General features: G+C 36.6%; 1 protein-coding gene across 3 annotated transcripts in view; it reads right to left on the bottom strand.

The window, feature by feature from the left end:
- Positions 1 to 2,264: 2,264 nt before the first annotated feature.
- The window catches only part of LOC100329032 (hypoxia inducible factor), a 51,573-nt gene continuing 28,251 nt past the window's right edge, over positions 2,265 to 25,586 (bottom strand). For 2 of the 3 annotated variants that reach the window (XM_085491512.1, XM_085491520.1), the window contains exons 3-15: positions 23,704 to 23,870; positions 21,638 to 21,835; positions 16,661 to 16,863; positions 14,205 to 14,311; positions 13,697 to 13,844; positions 12,461 to 12,639; positions 12,098 to 12,178; positions 11,021 to 11,346; positions 10,395 to 10,505; positions 9,386 to 9,591; positions 8,985 to 9,262; positions 6,867 to 7,009; positions 2,265 to 6,650 (exon numbers count right to left, since the gene is read on the bottom strand). In XM_085491512.1, the coding sequence (XP_085347638.1) occupies positions 6,462 to 6,650; positions 6,867 to 7,009; positions 8,985 to 9,262; positions 9,386 to 9,591; positions 10,395 to 10,505; positions 11,021 to 11,346; positions 12,098 to 12,178; positions 12,461 to 12,639; positions 13,697 to 13,844; positions 14,205 to 14,311; positions 16,661 to 16,863; positions 21,638 to 21,835; positions 23,704 to 23,870 (2,336 nt within the window). In that variant the 3' untranslated portion in view covers positions 2,265 to 6,461. The remainder of the gene's footprint in view (positions 6,651 to 6,866; positions 7,010 to 8,984; positions 9,263 to 9,385; positions 9,592 to 10,394; positions 10,506 to 11,020; positions 11,347 to 12,097; positions 12,179 to 12,460; positions 12,640 to 13,696; positions 13,845 to 14,204; positions 14,312 to 16,660; positions 16,864 to 21,637; positions 21,836 to 23,703; positions 23,871 to 25,586) is intronic. The other variant, XM_085491519.1, reaches the window with a different exon arrangement.

Below are 25,586 nucleotides of genomic sequence, written 5' to 3' on the forward strand. Positions count from 1 at the left end.
TCTTTTTACGATAGACCCTAAAATAGATTGAGGGGTCTATGTTATATATTATATTATATTAATAGTACATCAGTTTCTCTGAACTTTGCGATTCTCCTAAAATGAGCTGTCTCCGAATCTGACACCATACACTATTTTCCAAATAATTGCCATCTTCGGCCCAGGTTGCACCATCTGAACGTTGGGGTCGCATACTAATTTCAACTCAGAAACCCGTCTTCCAAACAACAGGAAATACGGGCGATACCTCCGGCTGAAAATCGGGTCAGGTTTCTTGGAACGCGAAAGTCACGATTTGTTTAAAACAACTAAAGATAAATTGAATGGCAAGAATACCAATACAGATAAACGAAAACACTGGACACAGGAAACAAACAAAATAAAGTAGAAGTTGACACTGGTATTTTTTTTTTTTTTTTAGATTTTACATGTATTATGCTTATTTTTTCAGAGTGTACACGTGTTTTTAATGAAACGGTTATTCTGTATACACGTTTAATGAAGACGAGATTAATTCATTGTCATTTTATGAATAGGAATTTATCGAATAATTAGTATTCAAGTATTCACAACATTTTCAGTAATCTCTTGTGGAAATAATAATTGAGAAATAAACAGATGTAAAGTAGAAAACAGTGGTCTTTCAAATTGTGTTAAAGATACCAGTGAATGCTACGAAAATAAACGGATGTCACACAATGGGAACTACGCAACAGGTATCTGACCACAGAAACTTGAAGATGACGAGTTACTCTTGATGCTGCAAAGGTGTTTCCTTCATCTTTATAACTATTTATAAATTTCATAAAAATGCCTTTGTTGTACCGAAGACAATTAGTTCATTCAATTTTACATACACATGGAACTGGCTCTTGTATAGTAAATCCTCAGGCCTTTGAGTAAAACGTTCATTTCTATTCCATGGCTTTTTATCTAAAAACACCGTTGAGGGCAGCATGAAACAAACTAAAAGAATATATAGTGTAACTTAGAGGGTGCTATTTATATCCTGTAGCACGTTAAGAATTCATCTGTCGGCTGGCCATGTTTGCCATTGAATAGGGTTAAAATTACAAGAGAAAAACAAATTTGCAAGATTAAAAAAAAATAAACGCAAGCATAAAAGTAAAGATCTATCTTGCCCAAGGATAATTATGTGTTGTCTTTTGTATGTATAATAGGGAATGTGTTGATTACCTATATTGAACACAACATGGTGCAGGGGCCACCACCTTTTAATTCGATATTAGAATCTATTATAGAGCATATACAGTACATGCAACTTTACTCAAGTTGGAGGTTCACTTCATATAGAGCACATAGGAACATGTATATTGTAGGATTGTACACAATCCATCATTGTAGAATTGTGACAAGCTACAAACCGATACATCTAGAGTTTGCCTAAAATTACTCTTCAAGTGGTTATACATTTAAATGTACTTTATAATGCATGTACTTTGATATTTATATGTAAATATGAAGTATGACTTAGACTGAAGCCGGTTTCATTCTTATCTGCAATCAAAGTAAAGGAAAGGTGAACAAAGCCAACATTTATTTTTGGAGGGAGGGAGGGTTGTGTCGGGATAGTCAAGTGAAAGCATCATCTAGACCAATTGGAGCCACAATGCAAGTGCAAGACCCCTCTGTAGCCTTAATATATTACTGTGGAATACTTTATTTTCGCTGGAATTAATTTTCGCTGAAAAGGCTTCTTGGGCATTTTGCTTGAAATTTATTTTCACTGATTTTTCATGAGTTTAATGTGAAATATAGGAAAACAAGTATATTCGCTGGATTTTATTTTCACGGAATCATCCCTTCAGCGAAAATAAATTCCAAGCGAAAATAAAGTATTCTACAGTATTATACCAGTTGTTATTACCAACATGGAAGAGATACCATACAAGTTTTGCCAAGAACTAGAATAACATCTTACTGCAACACCTTTTTTTTCAAATCTTGTAGGCATAAAGTCAAATGGAAGTCGTCAAAAAATTGATAAGACAAACATACAAGTATGCGCGCACACACACGCACACACGCACGCACACGCACACACGCACGCGCACACACGCACGCGCACACACGCACACACACACACACACACACACGCACACACACACGGTAACCACAAAGACTTCTATTGTGTGAATTGCACACATACAGGAGTCAGAAATGTTTATAAATATTTTACATGAAAAATTATTCATGGCTTTCTGAAATGTACTGTACAACATAACCAATAACAAATATGCAAATTTAAGACATCACAGATTCACCTTTATTGTATTAATAGTGAGAGTACAGTAGTCAGTTTACAAACTAGTTTGGTGAGACTACAACAAATACAAGGTGTCAAATTTACATAGTAATCCATATCAGTATTAAATAGCATTAAACAGCTTCTGAACTCAAACACAAAGTGTCATCCAAATTAACAACTGTAAAATTCATCAAACGTCTTTTTAACCCATTGACCACCAAAATGTGAACATTTGGACTGAATGGACCCAATTTCCCACTGATCAAATTTTTTCGGGAAAAAAAATGTTTAGCGATCAATGGGTTAAAGCGTTAGTGTTTCTCTTCTAACGGTGACTTCTTCATCACAATGAAACCATTTGATGTGTTCACCAACTATTAACGGCAGTTGTACCAAAGCATCCCACATGTTGTACACCTCTTTTAAAAACAATTTGTAAAATAATGTTTTAAAAATAAAATATACTCAAATAAAACATTTTTTTTTTTTTTTCTCGTTTTCTTCTTTGCAATTCTGACATAGAAAAACAATTCTTAAAGTTGTAATATATGAAGAAAACATTTCAAAACGCTGTCTGTATACAAATATATGCAAGGACGTGTTCACTGACGTTGAGTGACTTTAGGAAATGTCCAAAAAGCAGTAATCCTCGAGGATAGGAGCATATTTTGTGATTAATGCTCTGCCACAAGCAGGATTGTTTTAATTGAATAACTTGGTGCTCTGTCATGTCACGTCATGTGAACATGTTATTTTTGGAAATCTGGTAATAGTAGACAAATCCTCATTTGAGAAACTAAGCAATTAGTTAATTTCCTTGAAATCAATACAAGTTGTAAAATTATTATGCAAGATCGAAAACGCCATTAATACAGACACAACTCAAGTAAATAAAATGACCTTCTATTTCATACAAGAATATACATGAAATCAGTTTCAACTCAAACACAATCCTCATTACATGATTAGTTTGAGATAAATTTACTTCCTTCTTTTGAGCAGCATTACCACTGTCACATGCAGTCTATAAACAATACACAGTGCAAATACTGCAAAGTTGTTTGTTTTAATCTCTCCGCAAAAATTGTCAGGTCAGTGCTTTCATAAAGCAATCATCTAAATAATGCACTTTCAAAGCAATTTATAAAGTTTTGATAAAATAACTTTTTTTTTGTTTTTAACAATAAATGTACACATACAATACAGAAACACACTTTTTTTTTTTCTAAAACTGTTTAATAAGGCCATATAACAACAACTGCTAATTAATGCGTGATCATATCTATGTTCAATTCTTGATTGAGTTCTCAGCAATTTTTGTCCAGTAAGTTATGTCACTCACTCTGGTCTTTTTAACCCTTTGAAATTTTCGACCACAACCTTGGGGTGACACTTTGTAAATTCTGATCAAATAGGTGACTTCACTGCAAGACCCGTGTAACGCATGAAAAACATAGATCAAATGGGTGACTTCACTGCAAGACCCGTGTAACGCATGAAAAACATGGATCAAATGGGTGACTTCACTGCAAGACCCGTGTAACGCATGAAAAACATGGATTAAAATAGGTGACTTCACTGCAAGACCCGTGTAACGCATGAAAAACATGGATCAAAATAGGTGACTTCACTGCAAGACCCGTGTAACGCATGAAAGACATGGATCAATGATTTTTTTTTAGGCGAGGAATACGATGTTGAGAAATCCTTACTTCATTGAAATTTACCATCATCAAATGTACATAGCACTATTATAAAGCCCGGAAATACCCACAAAATAGATTTTGAGTTTGTTGATGCCAATACAGCCTTTTTTCATGCATAATGCGAGATCACGCAATGAATGGAAAATGGGTTATTGTTTGTTAAAAATGAAAAATTACATGGGTGTAAATGTTAAAAGTGACAAGAGACGACTTTGGCATTCAAAAGGTTAAAGGTCGCACACATGGTCAACTGCAGAAGTAGAGAATAGTCATTGTGTTTGTTTGTGTTGTAAGATTGTTTGAACAAAATTTCTTGGGGGGGGAAAAAACTTACGATGAGTGTGTGATTTAGTGAGAATGAAATATACTAGGACATACAACTAACCCTTCTTTTTTTGACAGTGAGGTTGAGAGACAGTTGTGATATTAAGTATAATTTGAATGGCACTAAAGATCAGATCAGAAGGTAGATATTTCAGATAGAAACAAGTAATTGTATTACAAAGTCCCTGTGAGTTATCAAGTACATGTAATATATAAAATTTGAACATGAATGGTAAGAGCATAATCAGAGTTATGGCATTATAGCTGCACTCATTAAAACTAAATGGCCACCAGTCGGTCATTGCGAATTCAATCTGAAAAACAAAATGATGTGCATCATGTTCTTAATGTTCAATGTACATACAAAGTTTGAACAAAATCTGTCCAGGCACAACTGAGATCCAGAACCGGAACTGCAGAAATGCTTGATTTTGATGATTGTGATGATTGACCGGGGATGTCAGGGATGGAACAGCAAAATGGCCACCAGTCAGCCATTTTGAATCCGATAAAAACAAAAAAACACAAAACCGTCAATACACACCCAAGATGCGATCTGGTCAAGAATGCTCGCACATAAAATGGCCACCATTCAGCCATCTTGAATCAGATTGCTAAATGAGTGAACATGCATGATGTAGGTTTGAAGAACATTGGACGGTTTAAAAAGACAGCTAAGGATAGAGATATGTTTCTATGTGGATGAAACATGGGGGAAAAAGACAATATGACAAAGATTTGCGAGACGACATATACAATAAAATAAATAAATAAGTAAAATAAGAATGAATGAATAAGTGAATGAATCTTGTAACTAGGTTTCATTAAATACAGAGCATAAGATTGCAGTTTTTAACATTCACACTATTATGGTGCCTAAACTTTAATACAAAGTTTGTAGTTTCCACCATTAATGCTACGATTCATGGTGTTATTGTGTTGTCACTGACAAAGTGTACAGTTTCCATCATTAACGCTATAGATGCTAATATGAACAGGGATTGAATTAACTCAATATTAGAAAGGAAACCCAATTTTAATTTGAGAAATAAAAATATACAAATAGTATATTCTCATTTATTTTCTCATTGGGATTTGCTACACGAAAATGCTAACACAATCTTTGATGGTGACTTAACTTTATATGAACTTGGCATAGACCAAAGTGTTTAATTTCAACTGAACAGGAAATCTTTCACATTCATACGCTATTCTTAAATGAACACAGACAACAGTTTGACAATGTGTTCAGCTAAATGCACTGTAGACAGTTTACACCCTTTCACCCTTGCGTTGTCTCATATTTACAATTTCTTGGTTATTAATTTTTGCTCTTACAGTTTTAAGTCAAAAACAAGCGGTCAATATTACAAATTTACGATCTCAAAATATACTCGGCACACTGTCCTGACACAGAAGCAAAACAGGCTGTCTGGAAATTCCACACATGGTGCTCACTGTGCCTAACCATGTTGATCAACTTCCAGTAAGAGGGTCGTGGCTGTGAATTAACACAACACAGCAAAAAAACAAAAGGTGCACATCACTACAACTTATTTGTATTTTCTTAAAAATACTACAAGCAATCCAACAAAATACAATAATTTTTAAAATTTATACAAGTATTTAGAATAATAAATTGTCTTCTTACTGGATAGTAGATTACTATTAAAGGTTAACAAAAGTATGTAGTGAGTACCCTGTGTGTGTTTTTTATATATGTATCCAAAATGTGATCACAAACGTTTAATACGATCACTTAAAAAAACAACAACATTAAAACAGTTTAGGTAGGGGGCGAGGTATGTGTCATATGATGCAAAACATAGTGAAGGTAAAATGAGGTGTGTTTCAGAAATGCTTTGTCAGCAAGCAAGGGCACTTGTGATAGATTTCATGTACTCTGTTCATTTTCTGCAGTGATTAACACAACTTTAGGCAGCATTCTTCTCAAAAATAGAACACTTTGCCAAATACAAAAATAATTTAATTATATACAAGCTCACATTTGATTGATCCCAATCTGTCTGTGTTTGAGTGTTTCTCTTTCTTTCTCCCACACCGATTCTTGATATAGGTGAATTCAACAAACAGCCTAAGTCTAAAGTTATTATGTTAATCTCATGAATTGGGTTTGCATGATGATGGCGTGTTTTATTCAGTCACCACACACTGTGTGGGGAAGGTGCCCTATTAGCAGTTTGGTCGAGAGCCCGTAGCAAGTCTTCACCTTGTAATAAACCTTGAGTCGATTTCAAGGGGGCATTCACTTCGGCATCGTAGCGAGTCACGTCTAGTAGCGGTGCTATTTTCATACGACTACCACTTGTGGTGCAATTTGCTTCTATCAACTGCAAAAGAGAACGTTAAACATTTTTTTAATTTCAAATTAGATTATACAACAATGCCACGTCCACTTACTCAATCACTAAAGAAATAAAACCTTACACACAGTCACAGGCCAGCTGAATAAAAACAACAGCCCTGGGATGCCTTTGAATCATAATAAACAATAACCACAGCTGTTGATAAACATCACCAGTACAAGCGAGGTCAAACAAGCTTACCTTTCTTCCATTGGATGTTATTGTGTCTGCAGTAGTGGTATTACTCTCACCGCTGTCATTGTCACTCCCATTGGAAGCATTCAACAACAGATTCAGTAATGAAGTCTTGCGTTGATGATTCACTTCCGGCAGCTTTAGACATCCTGTAAAATGAAATAAAAAGTATTATTATCTATTTAATGTTCTATATGTTTCCCTGTCAACATTTGACCAGTATTTGAAATTATTCATGTTTGTGCATGTTTACAATGATAGCAAGGCCTCGAGGATACACGGCATATACAAAGGAAGTCCGGAGCAAAGGTCATTTTAAAAAATAAGGATGTTACTAGGTAAAAGTTGAACTGCGGTTTTAACCTTTTGTACAACTCTTGCAAAAACGTTATTAATTAATAATTATTTACAAAGTGAAGTCAGTTTATTTGTTATTTGTTTATTCTGCCCATGATATTTATAATGCATTTCTCGCGAAAATTATGATTGGTCATTTTGAATCAGAATCTGAAACAGATGCATGTGCAAATGTGTTACATGATGTATTGTGTAAAGTTTGATAAATCCAGCCATGTTAGCAATATGGCTCCAATAACAGCATCCATTAAAAACAAAATGGCCATCAGTCAGCCACTTTGAATAAAACGCAGAAAAAAATGATGTGTAATGGACATACCAAGTTTGAATGAATTATGCCCATGCACAAAAGAGATACAGATTCTACTGGATTTTGATGAATTTTTAGCACAAAAATGGCTGCCAATCGACCATCTTAAATTGGATCAAGAAGCAAATGCATATGCATACATTGTATGTATCATATGATGTGTGTGTTGTGTTGAGCCAGGTATGTCTGAGATACAGGTGTGGACGGGAAAAATGGACACACAGATTAATTTATAAGTCACTGTTTTTGAACTTGATTCCCGAAGGGTTACTCCTCTGTCAGTGCAACATTTTTAAATACCCCTAATTGGCTCGCGAGTTTGCAACATTACCAGACACTTCGCTGATTAGTTTAATGAATGTAATTTCAAAAGACAGACAGTGCTGCGCATGTTATGCCTTACCTAACCATTCACAGTGGCTGGCAATGTTGCAAACCAGCGAGGCATTTCACTATGCACACATGAACTTAAAATAAAGGACCGCACTCGACCGCGTTAGCGCCCAGGGGCCTCAACTCAGAAAATCACGATTTTTTAGGGGTGGGCGCTTACCCGAGCACCCCCCTCGAAAAAGAGTGCAAATGAAAAATTTGATTCATCAAGTAACAGATTACGTCTTTGAGGGAAATCAAATTACGAAATTATTTGAGTCGTCACTGATTTTCACAATGAAGAAACAGAAATGATCACAAAAAATATGCACATTTTATTACAATATTAATTACGTACCACCAGAATTTACGAAATTAAAAACATTTAAGTCTGTTGGAACACAGTCGAAGTCAAAATTGTCATATTATCTCCACTGACGAAGGTGTTGGATCGTACGCAAACTCTCGATGAAATTTACTTTCCGCCATGATGCATTTGCAGATTTCACCTGCAGTGGCGTCCTTTGACCTAATGGGTCAAGTTGGTTATTAACCAATCACAATGCTGTGTTGTACTGACGCAATTCTTCGGAAATTCTCGAAGACTTTCCGGTAACGCAATGCGGAAGTGAATTATCGATGTCGAAGTACGATCTGTTGGAAGTGATTTCAGCGAATAAACGACATAGTTTTTCCAAAAAACTAGTAACTAGCCATTTTTGAGAGGTAAACTGAATATGGCATGAAATATTTACCGCATTTTACTTGTATTAACAGGTCATTGTCGAAGCGTAGATTAAGCACGGTTACCGTGTTCTACGCATTCACAACATGTTCACAACGGTCGATATCCACGCTGTATCATATAAAAATGATTACCAAGATTCGTTACGCAAGACCAAGTACCAAGTTTTAAATTAGTTGCATTTTGAAGGGGTGGGCGCTTTGCCAGATGTGACCCCGAATATAAAAATTGCGCAAAAGTGGGGGGTGGGCGCTTGCTCGGGCATAGGCGCTAACGCGGTCGAGTACGGTACTTATAAATGTTCAAGAAAGTGATTAAGTATATCAATGAACTTGCTTACCTGCTAAAGCTTTCTGAGCAAGAGATTTTGGTTCCTGTTTAACTGAGCTCATACCAAAGAGAATCTGGTCTGCCAAGGAGCTCTGACCACCACTGCAAGTTGCTTTCATAGGTGGTTGGGAAATAGTTGAGGGCGGGGTCAGTTTCCTTTTTCGTATAGTAGTTAACAAACTTGGTGCAAGTGTGGGTCGAGAGAGCCTCGTCTGACTATTCGACTGCCCAGCTGTATACGCTGTTTTTAAAGGACTGAAAACAGACTCTGTACTTCCAATTGGCATTCTGTAAACAAACAATATATTCACTTAATCAAAATGTCTAGATATCAAATTATCAAAGTATCATAATATCCTAACTGAAATCATATAATTCTTTATAAAACTGCTATTGAGTTTAAACACTTACGATGGACTTGGTGTTCCTCTTCCAACCGGGCTATAAATAACTCTCTGGGACGATGACCCTGTAAATGACGGTAGATGGGGTGGCGACGGTAACGCTGCACTGCTTAATACAGGGTCGTTCATTATTTTACCATTGTACAAACAGAAATCTTCACCAACCATTGGAATATATGGAGCTCGCATTACGAGTTCTTCTGTGGATATATCCTGGAAGAGATTCATAACCCCCCAAAAAAGTGAGTCACACATGCATAATTCTTGTGCGACTTCACTGTCAGTAAGTTTGTTGTGAATAAGATCCCGTTACATATGGGGGAGGGAGGGGGGCACAGTGAGTAAAAGACAAATAAACAGGATAAAGGTTACCTTATAAAATTACAAAAAAATTGAATGCTAAATTCTGCAACTAAATAAATGTTATGAAGGCTAACTAACTGTTGATGCACTTCGGGGTGCAAATGGATAGACAGCAAGGACTACATGAAGAGGAACAGCAATGACTGACTACTCAGCAAGGGCTGTACATATATGATTCACTACTAACTCACTTCAATTCTTGTATCACATTGTAATATAAGAATACTATGAAGTTATTACGAAGATACCTCAAAGTATGCACGAAGACAGTACAGCGAAGTATCGAATCATGGGAATGCCGAAATCTACAAAGTTTAGAACAGAATCAGCGAACTTCTTTGTGTGGAATCCGGTCAAACCCTAGTGGCAGCCATGTTTGTTTTTATTATTAGAGGGCGCTTACGCGCGTAATCATTCCATATTTGGAATTCGCATTTCCTAATATGGTAGGATGAAAATACCCTGTAAAATATCACAAAATTACGACACGCTGTAACTTATGGCGTTATGGTAACAGATGTATAATAATAGTCTTTATCAATAAGTTCATTCAGACCTGGAATGCCTTGTTTGTCATATAGTAGACAAGTCTACTAGAAGTCTTTTTGAAATTGGTAGCTTTATGGTTATCAATAATTAACAAACTAACTTACTAGCTCATTTTGTGGTTCAGACAATAACAACGAAACTTTATCAACCATTTCAGAGTCAACTGGTTGGTCTGTGTTCTTGTAATCAACTGGACTTCCAGGACTCGGGCTTGGCTGAATCAAGTAAAAGTAGAAAACAAAAGTAAATATTGACAGGCAAAGACAACACTGACAGTCATTGACCAAATTTGATATGTGCATAGGAATTACATAAATATTGTTCATACACTGTCTTGAAATATATAACATGATTGAACAGTGATTGCGAGTTTCATTACTTATTGTACTTATTATTACATTATTATTGTATATGTTACTTGATTACCATGGCATTGTCAAACACCTCTTTCATGAAGCAAACAGCTGGTGTATAGGACAAAATTTCACATTAAAGCCCAGCCAAATGAATTTCAGCTGCCAAAACCTTGAAAATGTGACCACATGGAAGTGTTTTATCTTATCCACTGGGAGGAGATTGTTGTTGTTGTTGTATTGTGAAAGAAAAACAGTTTAACGCCATAATGTTAAAAAATGGGGAAGGGGAACCAAGAATAAAAACATGTTTGGGTGGCATGTGAATAGAATAACACCCCCCCCCCCCAAATGGAAACCTTTAAACAAGCACTCACCTTTGGAGTCAAATCTGGACTTATACTGAGTGGAGACGCCAATGATGCACTACCACGATACTGACTGAAAACACATTTGTTTGTGGCTTCATCTGTTGTTGTGGTTGGCGCCGCCGCCACTGTTGTTTGTTTTGCAGGTTCTTTCTGTAGTTGAGACTGCTGTTCCTGCTTCTTATCACTATTGAAGCACCCTATTGTGACAGGGGTACATGTAAATGGATCAAACCCAGTGAAATTTGGCGTTGAATGATCTGGCGGAAATAAAACATCGTCGTAAATATTCATATCCATGGCACTTGGTACCCCATTTTTCATTTGAGATAAATCTGTAACACAAAAAAAGAAAGAAAAATAGCAAAACAGTACAAACTGAAATGAACATCTTAACAAGCAAGCTGTTATCTGATTTACTTCTGCTGTTATCAACACTAAATAAAATAGAGTATTGAAGTTATTGTCCAAAAAATAACAAATCTGACTACAATAACAAGGCAATCATCAAAAACAGCCTAAATGACTAATGACACCAAAAATGACAAAAATATTGACTAAAATGAGAGAATTGAAGGTATTGTCACAAACATAACATAACAAATCAAATCTGACTGAGGTCCACCCCTAGGTGTCTACATATAAAATATCAAAGCACTTGGCTAGACATTTTCAAGAAGTCGTAAAAAATAAAAAAAACATTTAACAAAAATATTCACTAATAAAATGAGAGCAATGAACAAATATAGAGAGAAAACCACCCCCGGTACTTTTGAGTATAAAACCCTTACAGTCGATAGTTTTTAAAAAGAAAAATGTGAAATTGACACTGAAGGACTATCAGTAATGTGAATAGCTAAGAAAAATATAGTATATGTGGCAAACCAGTCTCTAAAATAAACAAAAAATAAACAAATTCTGTGAAAGAACAATAACTATTGTAATCACCAGAATTTGTTATTGGTGCCATGCTATATAGAGAGATTTCTACAATGTTTTAACATGGACGAATCATGTTTGGATTCATTTTAATTAGCAAATGTATTGTAAGAAACACTACATAGAGTGTGGTGTGAATAGACTCACCATCAGGGAACGGTAATGGAATCATGGTGTCACCGGCAGCAGGCGCAACACACAGCAGGTCCTCCGCATCAGCGGTCCACACTGAAAGATACAGCAGAGGTATTAAGACATGACGACAGATGCTGATACAAAAATACCAACGCATAATAGTAAATCTGCACTGCTACAAGCCTTTAAGCAGACGTGCGTTTTCCCTCGTAGCTTAATTCTCACTTATTCTAATCTGTCATCGCAAACATCACTCTATGGTGTTGATAACAGTAACACAGTCTATCATCATCCCAACCACAACTAAACCAGCTGTGACCTCTATATACATGTCATCACATTTATATTCAAGTTACAACCTTATTTCAAACTCACTATTTAGTTTGTTATCACCCGAACAGCTCCAGAAATTAGCTTTCTTGTCAGTGGTATGTGGAGAGAATATCTTCTCTGTACTCAATTTCATGTCAGATATTGACTGTTGCTTGGACTTGGGCAACCCTTTCATCTGCTGTTCAGTGGACAAAACTAAATCTTCTTTTTCAACGCCACTGCTTAGAGAAAAAAATGAGGAAATGATTAATCACAAAATAGGATGGTACAAAGTCTGGTATTAAAAGATTGTATTCTGAGTGCTGAGCTCAAAACAAGTCATACAGTAAATGAAAGAAGCCCTTGCATAAACTTTCAATTTTTTTCAGTTTTTGGATCAATGTATGTCAAGTATGTTTTTTTTTGGGTCAGGACAGGCTGAAAGTGTGTGTTGCATGATAACTCTGAATCACTTTGTCTGATTTTCACGAAATTACATGTGTATCACTAATGTGTATGAATGCTTTTTGCTTTTTAACCTGCATATGTTGATTATGTTTTTTGGCTCAAAAAGTGACATTTTTCACCATTTTTTTTGACAAAAAATGACACATGTCCCCAAAAGACACACAAAGAGACTTTGGTTGTAAAAGTGAGACTATCAATGTAAGTAATGTATTCTACCTATATGTAAAGGTACATATGTATATGTAAAGTTTGAATGAAACTGGTCAATGCATTACCAAGAACAGGCAAAAATATCATTTTCACCATATTTTGTGACCAAAAAATTTTGACCCCAAACGATACTTTGGCTGTGAAATTGCGTCTATAAGTATATGTTATGTGCTATGTATACATGTGAAGTCAGAATGAAATTAGTCAATGCATTGGTAGTAACAGGCATCTTTTTCACTCAAAAACGTGTGTTCTACTTATCGCATGTCTGCGATATGGCACTCGCAGGTATAAACCTCCATTCCGGCATATTTGTGTCCATGGGGTCTAATTACAAGATTATGAACTAACATGATACAACAAAACAGTTCAGACAACATTGCTGTCTAATTAATCCAGGCGAAATAGAATACAATGTGTATTACACAAGTGATTCCATTAACACGGTCAGATTTTGGCCTATCGCATAGTGTCAGAGCACATTAATCTTGCGGTTGTAATGCGAGCCGATCTAAAGAACGTGACTATAGACGAGTAATGTTAATAAAGATGACAAGTAACTGTGAAGACATACAGTGAACCCAGGCATCTGGAAGATAACAAGAATACTCGTACACTTACCTTAGCACGTAATTCACACTAACTATACACTGTGGTTTGGATGTTCTATTGTTATATATTACTGTGGCTTGTGTCTGTACCCATACATATCCGCCCTTCTTGGCCAGGAATCTATATTGTCCTGTGGATGTCTGTCCCTTGGCATACACTGTGCACAGAAAAACCCATATAGGGTATATAAACTAAGTCTTTCTTTTTTTTTATTTGGCAAAATTTTGCTTGCTATGGGTTCTTGCTTTACACAGGGACTTTTATGAAATTGATTTGATGTGATTCAAGTTTTCAAGTCATAAACTTATCAGGTAGAAAAATGAAACACATTTTCAATGCAAGTATATGAATGCACCAAAAGATGGTTGGAAAAATTTTGACAGATTTTTTTCTTTTTACACAAAGCAACGTCGTATTTCCATTTATCTAGATAGAATTTAAATAAAAAGAACATAGTTCAGCTGTCAATATCATTTATTCACAACACTGATTACATCATAATGACGTCAACACTTACAGTCGTGGTAACTTTTCTCTATTTTGTCGGTGTCTAGGGCATGACAGAAATCATATGCAGATTTACCAATCAAGTCACTCACTTGATATCCAGTTATTTCATGAATTCTAAAGCAAAAAGAAATGACAAATGACTTTATTGTTTGAATTCTGAATGCATTATTAATGTGCAGTGGAGGAGAGAATCAATTAATGTGGTTGCTAGGCAGCCTGGCACACATTAGTATCAGTTCCCCACGTGTGTGCATGTGCATGTATGTACATATGTACAGAGGATTGATTTGACTTCACAAATGTTTGTTCTTCAAATATTTTCACGAGCAAAACTATAGATACAGTTGTATGTACTAAACTTAACACATTTTCATTATTTTAGTAATCAAGTAAGCAATAAATCCGTGAGAAGTTTAAGAAATCATGCAACCAAAAATTCAGCCAGTCACAGTCAAGTTTTACTTACAGCCGTTCTGTGAATTATTCAGACAGTTAGTTAGCAAGATGTCTTGCAACTTTGCAAAACACTTTGGTCTTTGCCCAATCTAGACTTGTTGGCGACACTTGATTGACCGGCATGGTGAATTGTAAGTATTATCTACCATGCGTATACAAGAACCATTATTTATTTTTTATATTTATTTTCAGTAATTTACTGAACACTCAACACAATTGGGGTAAGTAACACAAATTGCGCTATGTCAGGTGGACTCAGATGGTCATAACAATTTAAAATAACATTTTGAATGCATATACAACATATAACCTGTTAATGTATGGTAACCAATGCGTGTCGTTTTGAAAAAACAGTGTTTTACCTTCATCTAGCAAGAAAATGGAATGATTCAAATTTTTAGTGTGGCAATACAACAGCGCCATCAAGTCTAGATTGGACAAAAACTCAAAGTGCTTTGCAAAGTTGCAAGATATATTGCTAACTGACTGTCCGAATAATTCTCAGAACGGCTGTAAGACTTGAAGCTTGACCACAACAAAACTGAACTAAATGAGACGTAAAACAGAACTGGAATAAAATAAATATCCAGAGTTGTCACCAAGTGAATCTATGCTCCAAAACCAGTCATAAGAAATTAAATTTGTTTAAAAAAAACACCTGATATTACACTACCTGAGGTGAAATTGACACCATAACACGCTTAGTAACATCAAACCAACTTTCAAGCAACAAAAAACGTAGACAGAGGATCAGTTTGAAATGGCAGAAATGTTGGATCATGGTGCATTTCTAGCACTAAACTGATCATCTTGATCTGATTCAATTTGTGGAACAAAAGTATATGTAATATGATATATGTGTCAAGTTTGAAGGGGATTGGTCAAGGCATGTCTGAGGTGCCGATGTACGGCAAGAGGGGCATGTCTGAGGTGCCGATGTACGGCAAGAGGGGCATGTCTGAGGTGCCGATGTACGGCAAGAGGCGCATGTCTGAGGTGCCGACGTACGGCAAGAGGCGCATGTCTGAGGTGACGATGTACGGCAAGAGGCGCATGTCTGAGGTGCTGACGTACGGCAAGAGGCGTATGTCTGAGGTGCCGATGTACGGCAAGAGGCAAATCTATGAAGTCCCTGTTTACAAGTGAGGACTAATTACTTACTGTAAAAGGATTAATTATTCACTGGGTTTTAATTTCGCTTATTTCGCTGACTGGAAAATGCGCTTAATTAAAACCCAGTGAATATGAACAATTTAGCATAGAACACATTATCTAAATGATAAAACCGTGAATTTAAAACCCACTTAATATGCCTGAATTGGTAAATCAGTGAAATTTAAACCCAGTGAAAATTAGTCATTTTACAGTAACTTGGTACCAAGCATGAAAAAATAAGGAGCAATACAAAGATATAACAGTCATACTGAATACACGCAATGTGTCGGTGACCTTTGTTCTGTCTGAACAGTACTGATATTGTTTGAAGTATACAGTGCAGCAACTATATCGGTTATTGAAGTACCTCTTCAACATAACCTTTATCTAATTACCTCAGCATCACCCCCACCCCCAACTCCATAAATAAACGCCCTCTATAAATTAAGACTTCACTCTTGCAACAAGGATGCCATACCAATATTTACAAGTGACCTAACTTTTGACTAAGATAATATTGAACAATTCACTGTCAATAAGTTTAAAACTCTCATGAATAATACCAACAACAATGTTTATCTTGCCTACAACTTGACTAATGTGAAAAGTAAACTGCAATTTTGAATTCATATAAACCCCCTCCCCCTTGATCAAGTACAATAGTGATATTTTGTGATGTCATAGGTATAGGGTAGTTGCTCATTATCAATTTTCCCAAATTTACGCCTCTTTGGACAAGTTCACAATCCATTATTGAGTTAATCTCAACAGTTTTAATATGCCCAGCAAATAATGCAGCATACTACAATAGTAATCAGAGCAACTTGGTAAGCATCGCTAGTGTTATCTTACCTGTCATCCACAAAAGTAAATTTCATGTCCATTGAATGCCTTGATAAGAAAGTCTGACTGTCCAATGGTATTTCTATATTAGCTGGGTGGGGTATTGGTTCACCCACTACCACAAGGCACGTTGTGGCTGGCGTTTTATATCCCATTAAACTGACATCCTGTATGGCTTCTGTCGTCTTCATATGACCACAACACTGTATTACCTAGAATAATATTGAGACAAACAGGTCAATGTTATCAGTGGCACAAGACACAAGGCTCTAAAATTCACGGAGGCCATGAATGCAATTTGTTTGGCTTGAAAACGAGAGCCCTCGTAATTCAAAGTTCAAGTCCTGATTAGACATGTTGGTCATGTAGTTATTGTTGCAGCAGATACAAGAAACCCACTCTCTAATGTGTTCTTTTTATTCATTTTAATCCACTGTGTATTTGCTCGAAATCTCGGAGAGAAAAATGGTCATTTAACTGTTGTGAAGCATTTACATCATGACAGGTGGTTTTATTACCCGTAATAATAATAGAAACTGATTATTTTATAATTATTATTATCAGTATTACACGCATCAGTCGTAATATAAACAGTTTTATCAACCCAACAAAACACCCTTAGACTAGTAGAATGATTTATTCAGTGAAAATAGTGAAATTAAAATGCAGTGTTTAGTGTTTTTTTTTATTACTGATAAAATGATATGCCGTGATCAGATTCACAGATCTATAAAATTCTAATATCTTATTAAGCTATCTCAGTATTTGCGACTAATGACTGCTGTGATGGCTCATAATTCACTGAAGACCTTTTGTAGGTCAGTGACTTTTTGTCCTCTTCCCAAAAGTGCACATGCAACCATCACATTTACTGAAGACTATCTGTCTATTGTTTGTAATGTTAGTAACCCAAACTCGTGCAAACTCTATACAATATTTTTTAGCAAATGGTGAAATTACTGTTATATAATAATAATCCAAAAAATAATCCAAACTATAATGTTTTAGAATAATATTTACTGAAATCTGCTAATAAAATCTATACCCTTATATATATTAAAATAGTGTGTTGACAGTACCCATTACTTTCCCGGTCTGAGTAAACAGATTCAAGCTTTTGTCATCATGAACTATTACTGAGGGGTTAGTTTTGCAAAAGCATATCTATCATGATCAATGGACTTTAAACTAAAATAATCAACAATCAAATATCAAAGTACTGTTTGCAGGGGGGGGGGGACTAAACAAAAAGACAGGTGCATTGAATAAATAAACAAATCATTCTATTTAAGACAGAAATCGATCCAGGATTCTGTGTATTGATCTAGAACATGTGTGTAGACACTCTGGATTGATCAAGGATTCTGTGTATTGATCTAGAACATGTATGTAGACACTTTGGGGATTGATCCAGGAATCTCTGTATTGATCTAGAACATGTATGTAGACACTCTGGATTGATCCAGGAATCTCTGTATTGATCTAGAACATGTGTGTAGACACTCTGGATTGATCCAGGATTCTATATATTGATCTAGAACATGTGTGTGGACACTCTGGATTGATCCAGGATTCTGTGCATTGATCTAGAACATGTGTGTAGACTATCTGGATTGATCCAGAATTCTGTGTATTGATCTAGAACATGTGTGTAGACACTCTGGATTGATCCAGGATTCTGTGTATTGATCTAGAACATGTGTGTAGACACTGGATTGATCCAGGATTCTGTGTATTGATCTAGAACATGTGTGTAGACACTGGATTGATCCAGGATTCTGTGTATTGTTCTAGAACATGTGTGTAGGCACTCTGGATTGATCCAGGATTCTGTGTATTGATCTAGAACATGTGTGTAGACACTCTGGATTGATCCAGGATTCTGTGTATTGATCTAGAACATGTGTGTAGACACTGGATTGATCCAGGATTCTGTGTATTGATCTAGAACATGTGTGTAGACACTCTGGATTGATCCAGGAATCTCTGTATTGATCTAGAACATGTGTGTAGACACTCTGGATTGATCCAGGAATCTCTGTATTGATCTAGAACATGTGTGTAGACACTCTGGATTGATCCAGGATTCTGTGTATTGATCTAGAACATGTATGTAGACACTTTGGGGATTGATCCAGGAATCTCTGTATTGATCTAGAACATGTATGTAGACACTCTGGATTGATCCAGGAATCTCTGTATTGATCTAGAACATGTGTGTAGACACTCTGGATTGATCCAGGATTCTATATATTGATCTCGAACATGTGTGTGGACACTCTGGATTGATCCAGGATTCTGTGTATTGATCTAGAACATGTGTGTAGACAATCTGGATTGATCCAGAATTCTGTGTATTGATCTAGAACATGTGTAGACACTCTGGATTGAGACAGGATTCTGTGTATTGATCTAGAACATGTGTGTAGACACTGGATTGATCCAGGATTCTGTGTATTGATCTAGAACATGTGTGTAGACACTCTGGATTGATCCAGGATTCTGTGTATTGATCTAGAACATGTGTGTAGACACTGGATTGATCCAGGATTCTGTGTATTGATCTAGAACATGTGTGTAGGCACTCTGGATTGATCCAGGATTCTGTGTATTGATCTAGAACATGTGTGTAGACACTGGATTGATCCAGGATTCTGTGTATTGATCTAGAACATGTGTGTAGGCACTCTGGATTGATCCAGGATTCTGTGTATTGATCTAGAACATGTGTGTAGACACTCTGGATTGATCCAGGATTCTGTGTATTGATCTAGAACATGTGTGTAGACACTGGATTGATCCAGGATTCTGTGTATTGATCTAGAACATGTATGTAGACACTTTGGGGATTGATCCAGGATTCTGTGTATTGATCTAGAACATATGTGTAGACCAGTGTAGGAAATTCCTGCCCGTCCGCACGCCCGAGACGGGTAACTTTCGTATCGGACTGGTTGAATTTCAAACTTCCCTGTCCGGTGGTCGGGTAACATGTTACCACATTCTTCCGCCGAAATTAAAATAAAAACAAGCTACCATTCTTTATATGTGCTCTAAACATTTTAAACAGAAACGTGATCAGCCAAAACTATGAAAATATTGCATTGCCGTCGCACATCGCGACTTGCCGACACGCATTCTCAACCCACAACACGGAATCCATTGACTTATTAACATAATAATAGGTACGTGACCTCGGGTCAGGTCCTATCTCCCATGGTGCAGTGACACTTCCGGTGACCCCTGACCAGTTCTATCATTGAGTAGTTTGTTTACAAAGTTTTCATTTCGCGTACAACATGTATCGTTTTTTGGGGATAGACCCTCCAACAAAGAAACAGAAGTCGAGCATCGATAGAATTGCGGCAAATAAGGAGTATGACCAGTCAAAACGTACTCGCAAAATCGTTCCAAGCTGGAAGACGGAGTTCAAAGAATGGCTGGTCACCGATGTAGCCCTGCGTACAGTGCTGTGTTTACAGGGACGCGTTCGGTTGATAGATGTCCCAACCACAGCCCTGCGTACCTCCATAGACAAAGTCGGGGAGCGCACCGTAATTGGTGCGCAAGTTAAAAATAAGTAGTTTCCCAGCCGAAATCGGTTGAAATGACGATAGTTATCCGTAACAACCATTACAAAGTTATCTGAAACTTGAAATGTCTTTAAAAAGCGACTAGTAAAGACGGACAAAATGTAAACGCGTTGATACCGGAGGAATTATCCACCAAACGCCGCCATTTTTAATTTCATTCACGCAAGAGAATGTGTTTGTTTTTAGGGCAAAGTAGCCGATTCCATCCACAATTGGACTCCGAACTGGGAGTTCTGGATATATCTGGTGATCGATCATCATTTTTGGTACCTGGGCATGTTATTTCATTAAAAAAATTATATTTTTCAAAGTCCCGGACTTTGTCTATGGAGGTACGCAGGGCTGTGGTGGGGACATCTATCAACCGAACGCGTCCCCGTACACACAGCACTGTACGCAGGGCTAGTCACCGATGACACCGGTAATCATACGGTGTATTGCCGTATCTGCTGGGCTATTTACGGGCCGTTATCAAACCGCAAAATACCAGACAAACTCCGTAAGTACGGAAAGGGATCGTTTGTAACCGGCTGTACCAATTTAAGACATGATGCCCTCACATGCCATGAAATGTCAATTGGTCATAAACAAGCCAAATCGATATTCGACGCAAAGAATGCTCCACCCACAGTCACTTGGGGGCTGAAAATCAATAAATACTAATTTTTTTAAAAAACCAAGTTTTATGGAAGGACAGAGGAGAAAGAAGTTGAGTGCTATACAGGCAGTAGAGCAGCAGAGAGCTGCTGAAGCACTTGATGAGGAGGAAGTTGCAGAAGCTGAAACAGATGGTGATGGTGATGCTCATTTGGTAGCTGGATTAGATTCTGACTATGGTTCAGATTTTTCTGATCTAGCCGAGAGCAACAGTGACACAGACGTCTGATATATCATGTTCTGAATATGCATGTTCTCTACAGCTACTTTGTTGTTAAAATAAACCGTGCATAGTATATTGTATACAACTTGTGTTTATTTGTGTGTGTGTGTGTGTGTGCGAAAATAATTGAAAAAATGTGCGGGACTGGTAACATTTTAGCAGGGCTTGTAACTTTTGAAAGTTACTAGCCCTGATGTCTGGTATGTAATCTGGACAAATTTCCTACACTGGTGTAGACACTGGATTGATCCAGGATTCTGTGTATTGATCTAGAACATGTGTGTAGACACTCTGGATTGATCCAGGATTCCGAGTATTGATCTAGAACATGTGTGTAGACACTTTGGGGATTGATCCAAGAGTTCCGACATATTGATATTTGTCAAAAGTACCCTAGACTCACACATAAGCTTGACATGTTTGGTATTTCAAATGTTGTTTGATGTTAACAGCTGATACTGCACCTGGTCAAACGTCACTGAGTTAGAACATAGCGAGAACAAACAAAGTTACCTTGTATGTAGCCGACTTCAAATTAACGTTTCTCCCTTTTGCTGTTAGTGTACATTTCATGCGAATGAGGAAAGAGAGATTGTCTTTCTTCTTCTTAGAGGATAGAGGTAGTCCTGGTTTATCTGACAGCTGTTCTCGGATTTCTTCATGATCACATGGATGGGTGTAATCATAGATACTGTGGCCAGCCAAGTCAACCTGACAATACACAGCAAGTAATGAGTAAAAAATAAATGGTTAGCGGTGCCATTTAAGTTGGTCAAAAGTGGATATTCTTCGGTGAATGGCCGATCCAAGTTGGTCAAAAAATATGAATGCTCTGATTTGACCCTCTTCGAACGAAATGATACTAACTTCCAGAGTAGTGGCAGCCATCTTGTTTTTAAAAAAATATTCTTGTAAGGGCTCAAATCACTAATTAGATTTCTATAGATGACAATGTTTGGTGAAATTGTCCAAAAAACAGGTTACAGAGATTAAGACATAGTTAAGGTTGCTGAAACCTACATGTATACAGGGATTGTGTTAATGTAGAATACCATATCCTGGAAGCAGACATTTTAATAATGCAAAATAATTTCCACATGCAGGTCCAATCAATTGATTGTAACCCTGCAATAGCTTGTTACTGTGCTGTCTCGTATGAGCTTTGTTGTCATCTCTACTGGCGACAGTTAGGCAGAACAGGAAGAGGGCATTTTTTGATGTTCAACTTCGGATCAGCCACCAGAAAAGTGCGAGACAGTCATGGTAATTTTCTACTACAGTGGCGAACATCTTTTCAGTGGCTGCAGTAGTATGATAGCAAGTTTGAAAAGGCAATAATACAAATTTTCAAAAGTCACCAAAGCCACAAGAACACACCAATGTCTTATTATCAAGAGCAGGTAGAACGCTAGTTTCACTAGCCTATATTTGACTTATTTTCCCCTCATGTTTTTACATTTGTAGTCAATTTTACTAGTTTTTAATTTGTTTTTCTTTTGTTTAGTACTTGTGATTTTCATGTAAGCACATAGAGCTCATTTTAAGAGAATATGCGCATGATAAGTCCTCTAAAATAACAATAATTTTTTTTTTCAATCTTGTGAAAATCTTTATCTGTATTATACAGAAATATTATATTCGTATGAATGATGATCTAATATTTAATTTTATTTTTATTTTCAAAGAGCATCCATAGTAGTTAATCATCCAGCAGCATGCAGACTAAGATGAAGTGTGTGATAAATGCTCATGAAATAAAATCAAAGTACTTATTGTAATTTTGTGCAGGCTGTTACAAATTTTAACAATCAGAAAAAAAAAAGTTGTGTAAGCTTGTTATCTGACTATGCTACAGAATAAATCACATGTTAAATGCAATGGAATGAACAAAATGTTGTGTATATTAACTAAATACAACAACAAAAAGGTAGACATTGAATAATTTTGCAGAGATCAAGTGATTTGAACAAAGGTGGGTCCCTCCCATCCCAATAACTAATGCATGTATATAATGGAATTCTAGTCAGAAAAATGCATGTTCTCCAGCTCAAATCCTTATAAAATGAATGTAAACAAACACAGATTTGTCAGGCATTCTACCTTCAATATTCTCAGAAAAGCAGCCAGTTTTGTAGTATCTAATAAATAGAGTTTCCTGGATCCACAGATCCCTGGTACTAGTCAATAAACAATGCTATACACATTAATCTAACAGCTGACGTAATTGAAGTACCCCCTCGCACATCGCGTTTCAGACGAACCAAACACAGAATAAAAAAGGCCAATTGGCTGATAGCAACCATATGATGGCTACAAGATCTGATAGATGGTATGAGACCTGTATGTATTGAGTAGAATAGAGACACAGATTACCTAGAAATAAGTGACTTGGGATTTCAATGTATGAATGAATTAAACATCACAAATGTGTTATACAATGAAAATCAATGTAAAAGCTTGACCTATAAAAACTATGAAAAAAAAAAAGCCCACCAAAAAAACAAAACAATCCTAGCAAAAATATTGTGACAAAAACAGTGAGTTTTTATTGGTCAACCCCTAAGAGGTCAGACACTAACCTGTGTAAGGCCCAAATATTTCGCAACATTTTCTGAAAGAAATGCCATATCTCCTTCTTCAGTTAGAACCATTATAAATCCTTCCAATGCCTTCAGATAATAACCATCCATCATTTTATCTAACCCGGCACATTTTGTTGTGGTGGTGGCAAGTTGATTTTTACTTTCTGAAACAAATTAATATTATCAAATAGGTTATTGTGAGAGCACATCTTTAACAACTGGAAGAAGATACTCATTCTGTTTGTTCTTTCCATTTTAAAAATTGTACAATACATTCAATCAGTCAGCTGGCACACAAGTGCGATATTTACTATATGGGCGCTGCCATCTTGCATACGATATGAAACAAAAAAAGAAACTAGTATTTCAGATTCCTACAAATCCGGGGAAAAATACCAATCTTTAACAGCTAAACGATTCATTGGAGTATTATTAAGCCAAGCGCTAATAAAATTCGGCCGAATTCTGCGTTTTTGTGTGGAAAAAATCCTTGCATATGAACACCTAATTACATGAAGAACATAGAACACTTTCCTGTGGTATTTGAAACCAAAATTGTTTTCTAACTGTAAGGCTGTCGCTGATTGGCTGCTAAGTTGGAATGAGTTGCATTCAATAACGAAATACATGATGATAAAAACAGATACCTTAGTTGAAAAAAACAATCACACACTGAATAATGAATGCTTACAAAATGAGAATGCCAATCATTCTCGGGGCGGACATCATAACCACCTGACAACCATCATGGTGAAAACAAAGGTCAAAAACCCTAAGAAAACAGTACTTTGGGATGGGTGTTGAGACTCCCCTGAACAGTGTAACAAGATTACCCCTGCGTGTGTAACGCATATAAATTTGATTGTTCAGGATTACTTCAAAGTTGAGTTCCTGTTGTTTTCTCAAATTTTCACCAGCCCTGCGCTCAGCGTACGCAGTAATCACAGAAATACGTGGTACAGTGGTGTGTGTCTTAGCAACGTGTAACGTCTTGTGACGTAGCTCGCCCCCCAGGGATTGGTATTTAACATTATGGCCATATTGCATCAAATCTTGATTGGAATATTTGAGAGTGCTGTGAAATTGAAAGTTCATATCAGAGAAGCAGACATGGCAAGTGGTTTGCTGAACAAGAGAAACAGCGTTACCTGTAATAATAGAATATGCGCTACATGACAAAGGAAATGACATGATACCTAGCTTCTTTAACATTCTGAGAGTGTTGGGAAAACAATTTCCTTCTCTACATGCCTAAGATGACAACTTTCACCAAACAAACACTGCTGAGATAAGACGCAATTGAACAGTTTTACCCATCAACATAAAAAAACTTGATAAAATGATTTTGACTTGATGTCATTTTGAGATGATATACCATAAAATCTGCATTAGAAGCAGCATCTCTAATATACCCATTCTTTTTGAACAATTGAGAGCCAAACATTCACCATTTCTCATACGTGTGAGATGCTCTATTAGAAGCTGCATCACCTCTGTTGCATTGTACCATTTCATTAGAAGCCGCTGCTTCTAATACAAATTTTACAGTAATAGCGGAACCAATACTATGAGGAAATTATGGATAAAGGTGAAACCAACCTAGTTCAAATCGACAACAGTGTTTTATTGTGTCGTTGTTCGACTGTAGATCATTTATGTCATCCCAAAAGAAAATCAGCAGTGAAAACAGCACAGAAAACCGCATGTCAAACAGCAGTGAAAACAGCACAGAAAACCACATGTCAAACAGCAGTGAAAAAAGCACAGAAAACCGCATGTCAAACAGCAGTGAAAACAGCACAGAAAACCACATGTCAAACAGCAGTGAAAACAGCACAGAAAACCGCATGTCAAACAGCAGTGAAAACAGCAGTGAAAAC

This window comes from Saccoglossus kowalevskii, chromosome 2, assembly GCF_978046115.1.
Source record: "Saccoglossus kowalevskii chromosome 2, keSacKowa6.1, whole genome shotgun sequence".
Classification (NCBI taxonomy): Eukaryota; Metazoa; Hemichordata; class Enteropneusta; family Harrimaniidae; genus Saccoglossus; species Saccoglossus kowalevskii.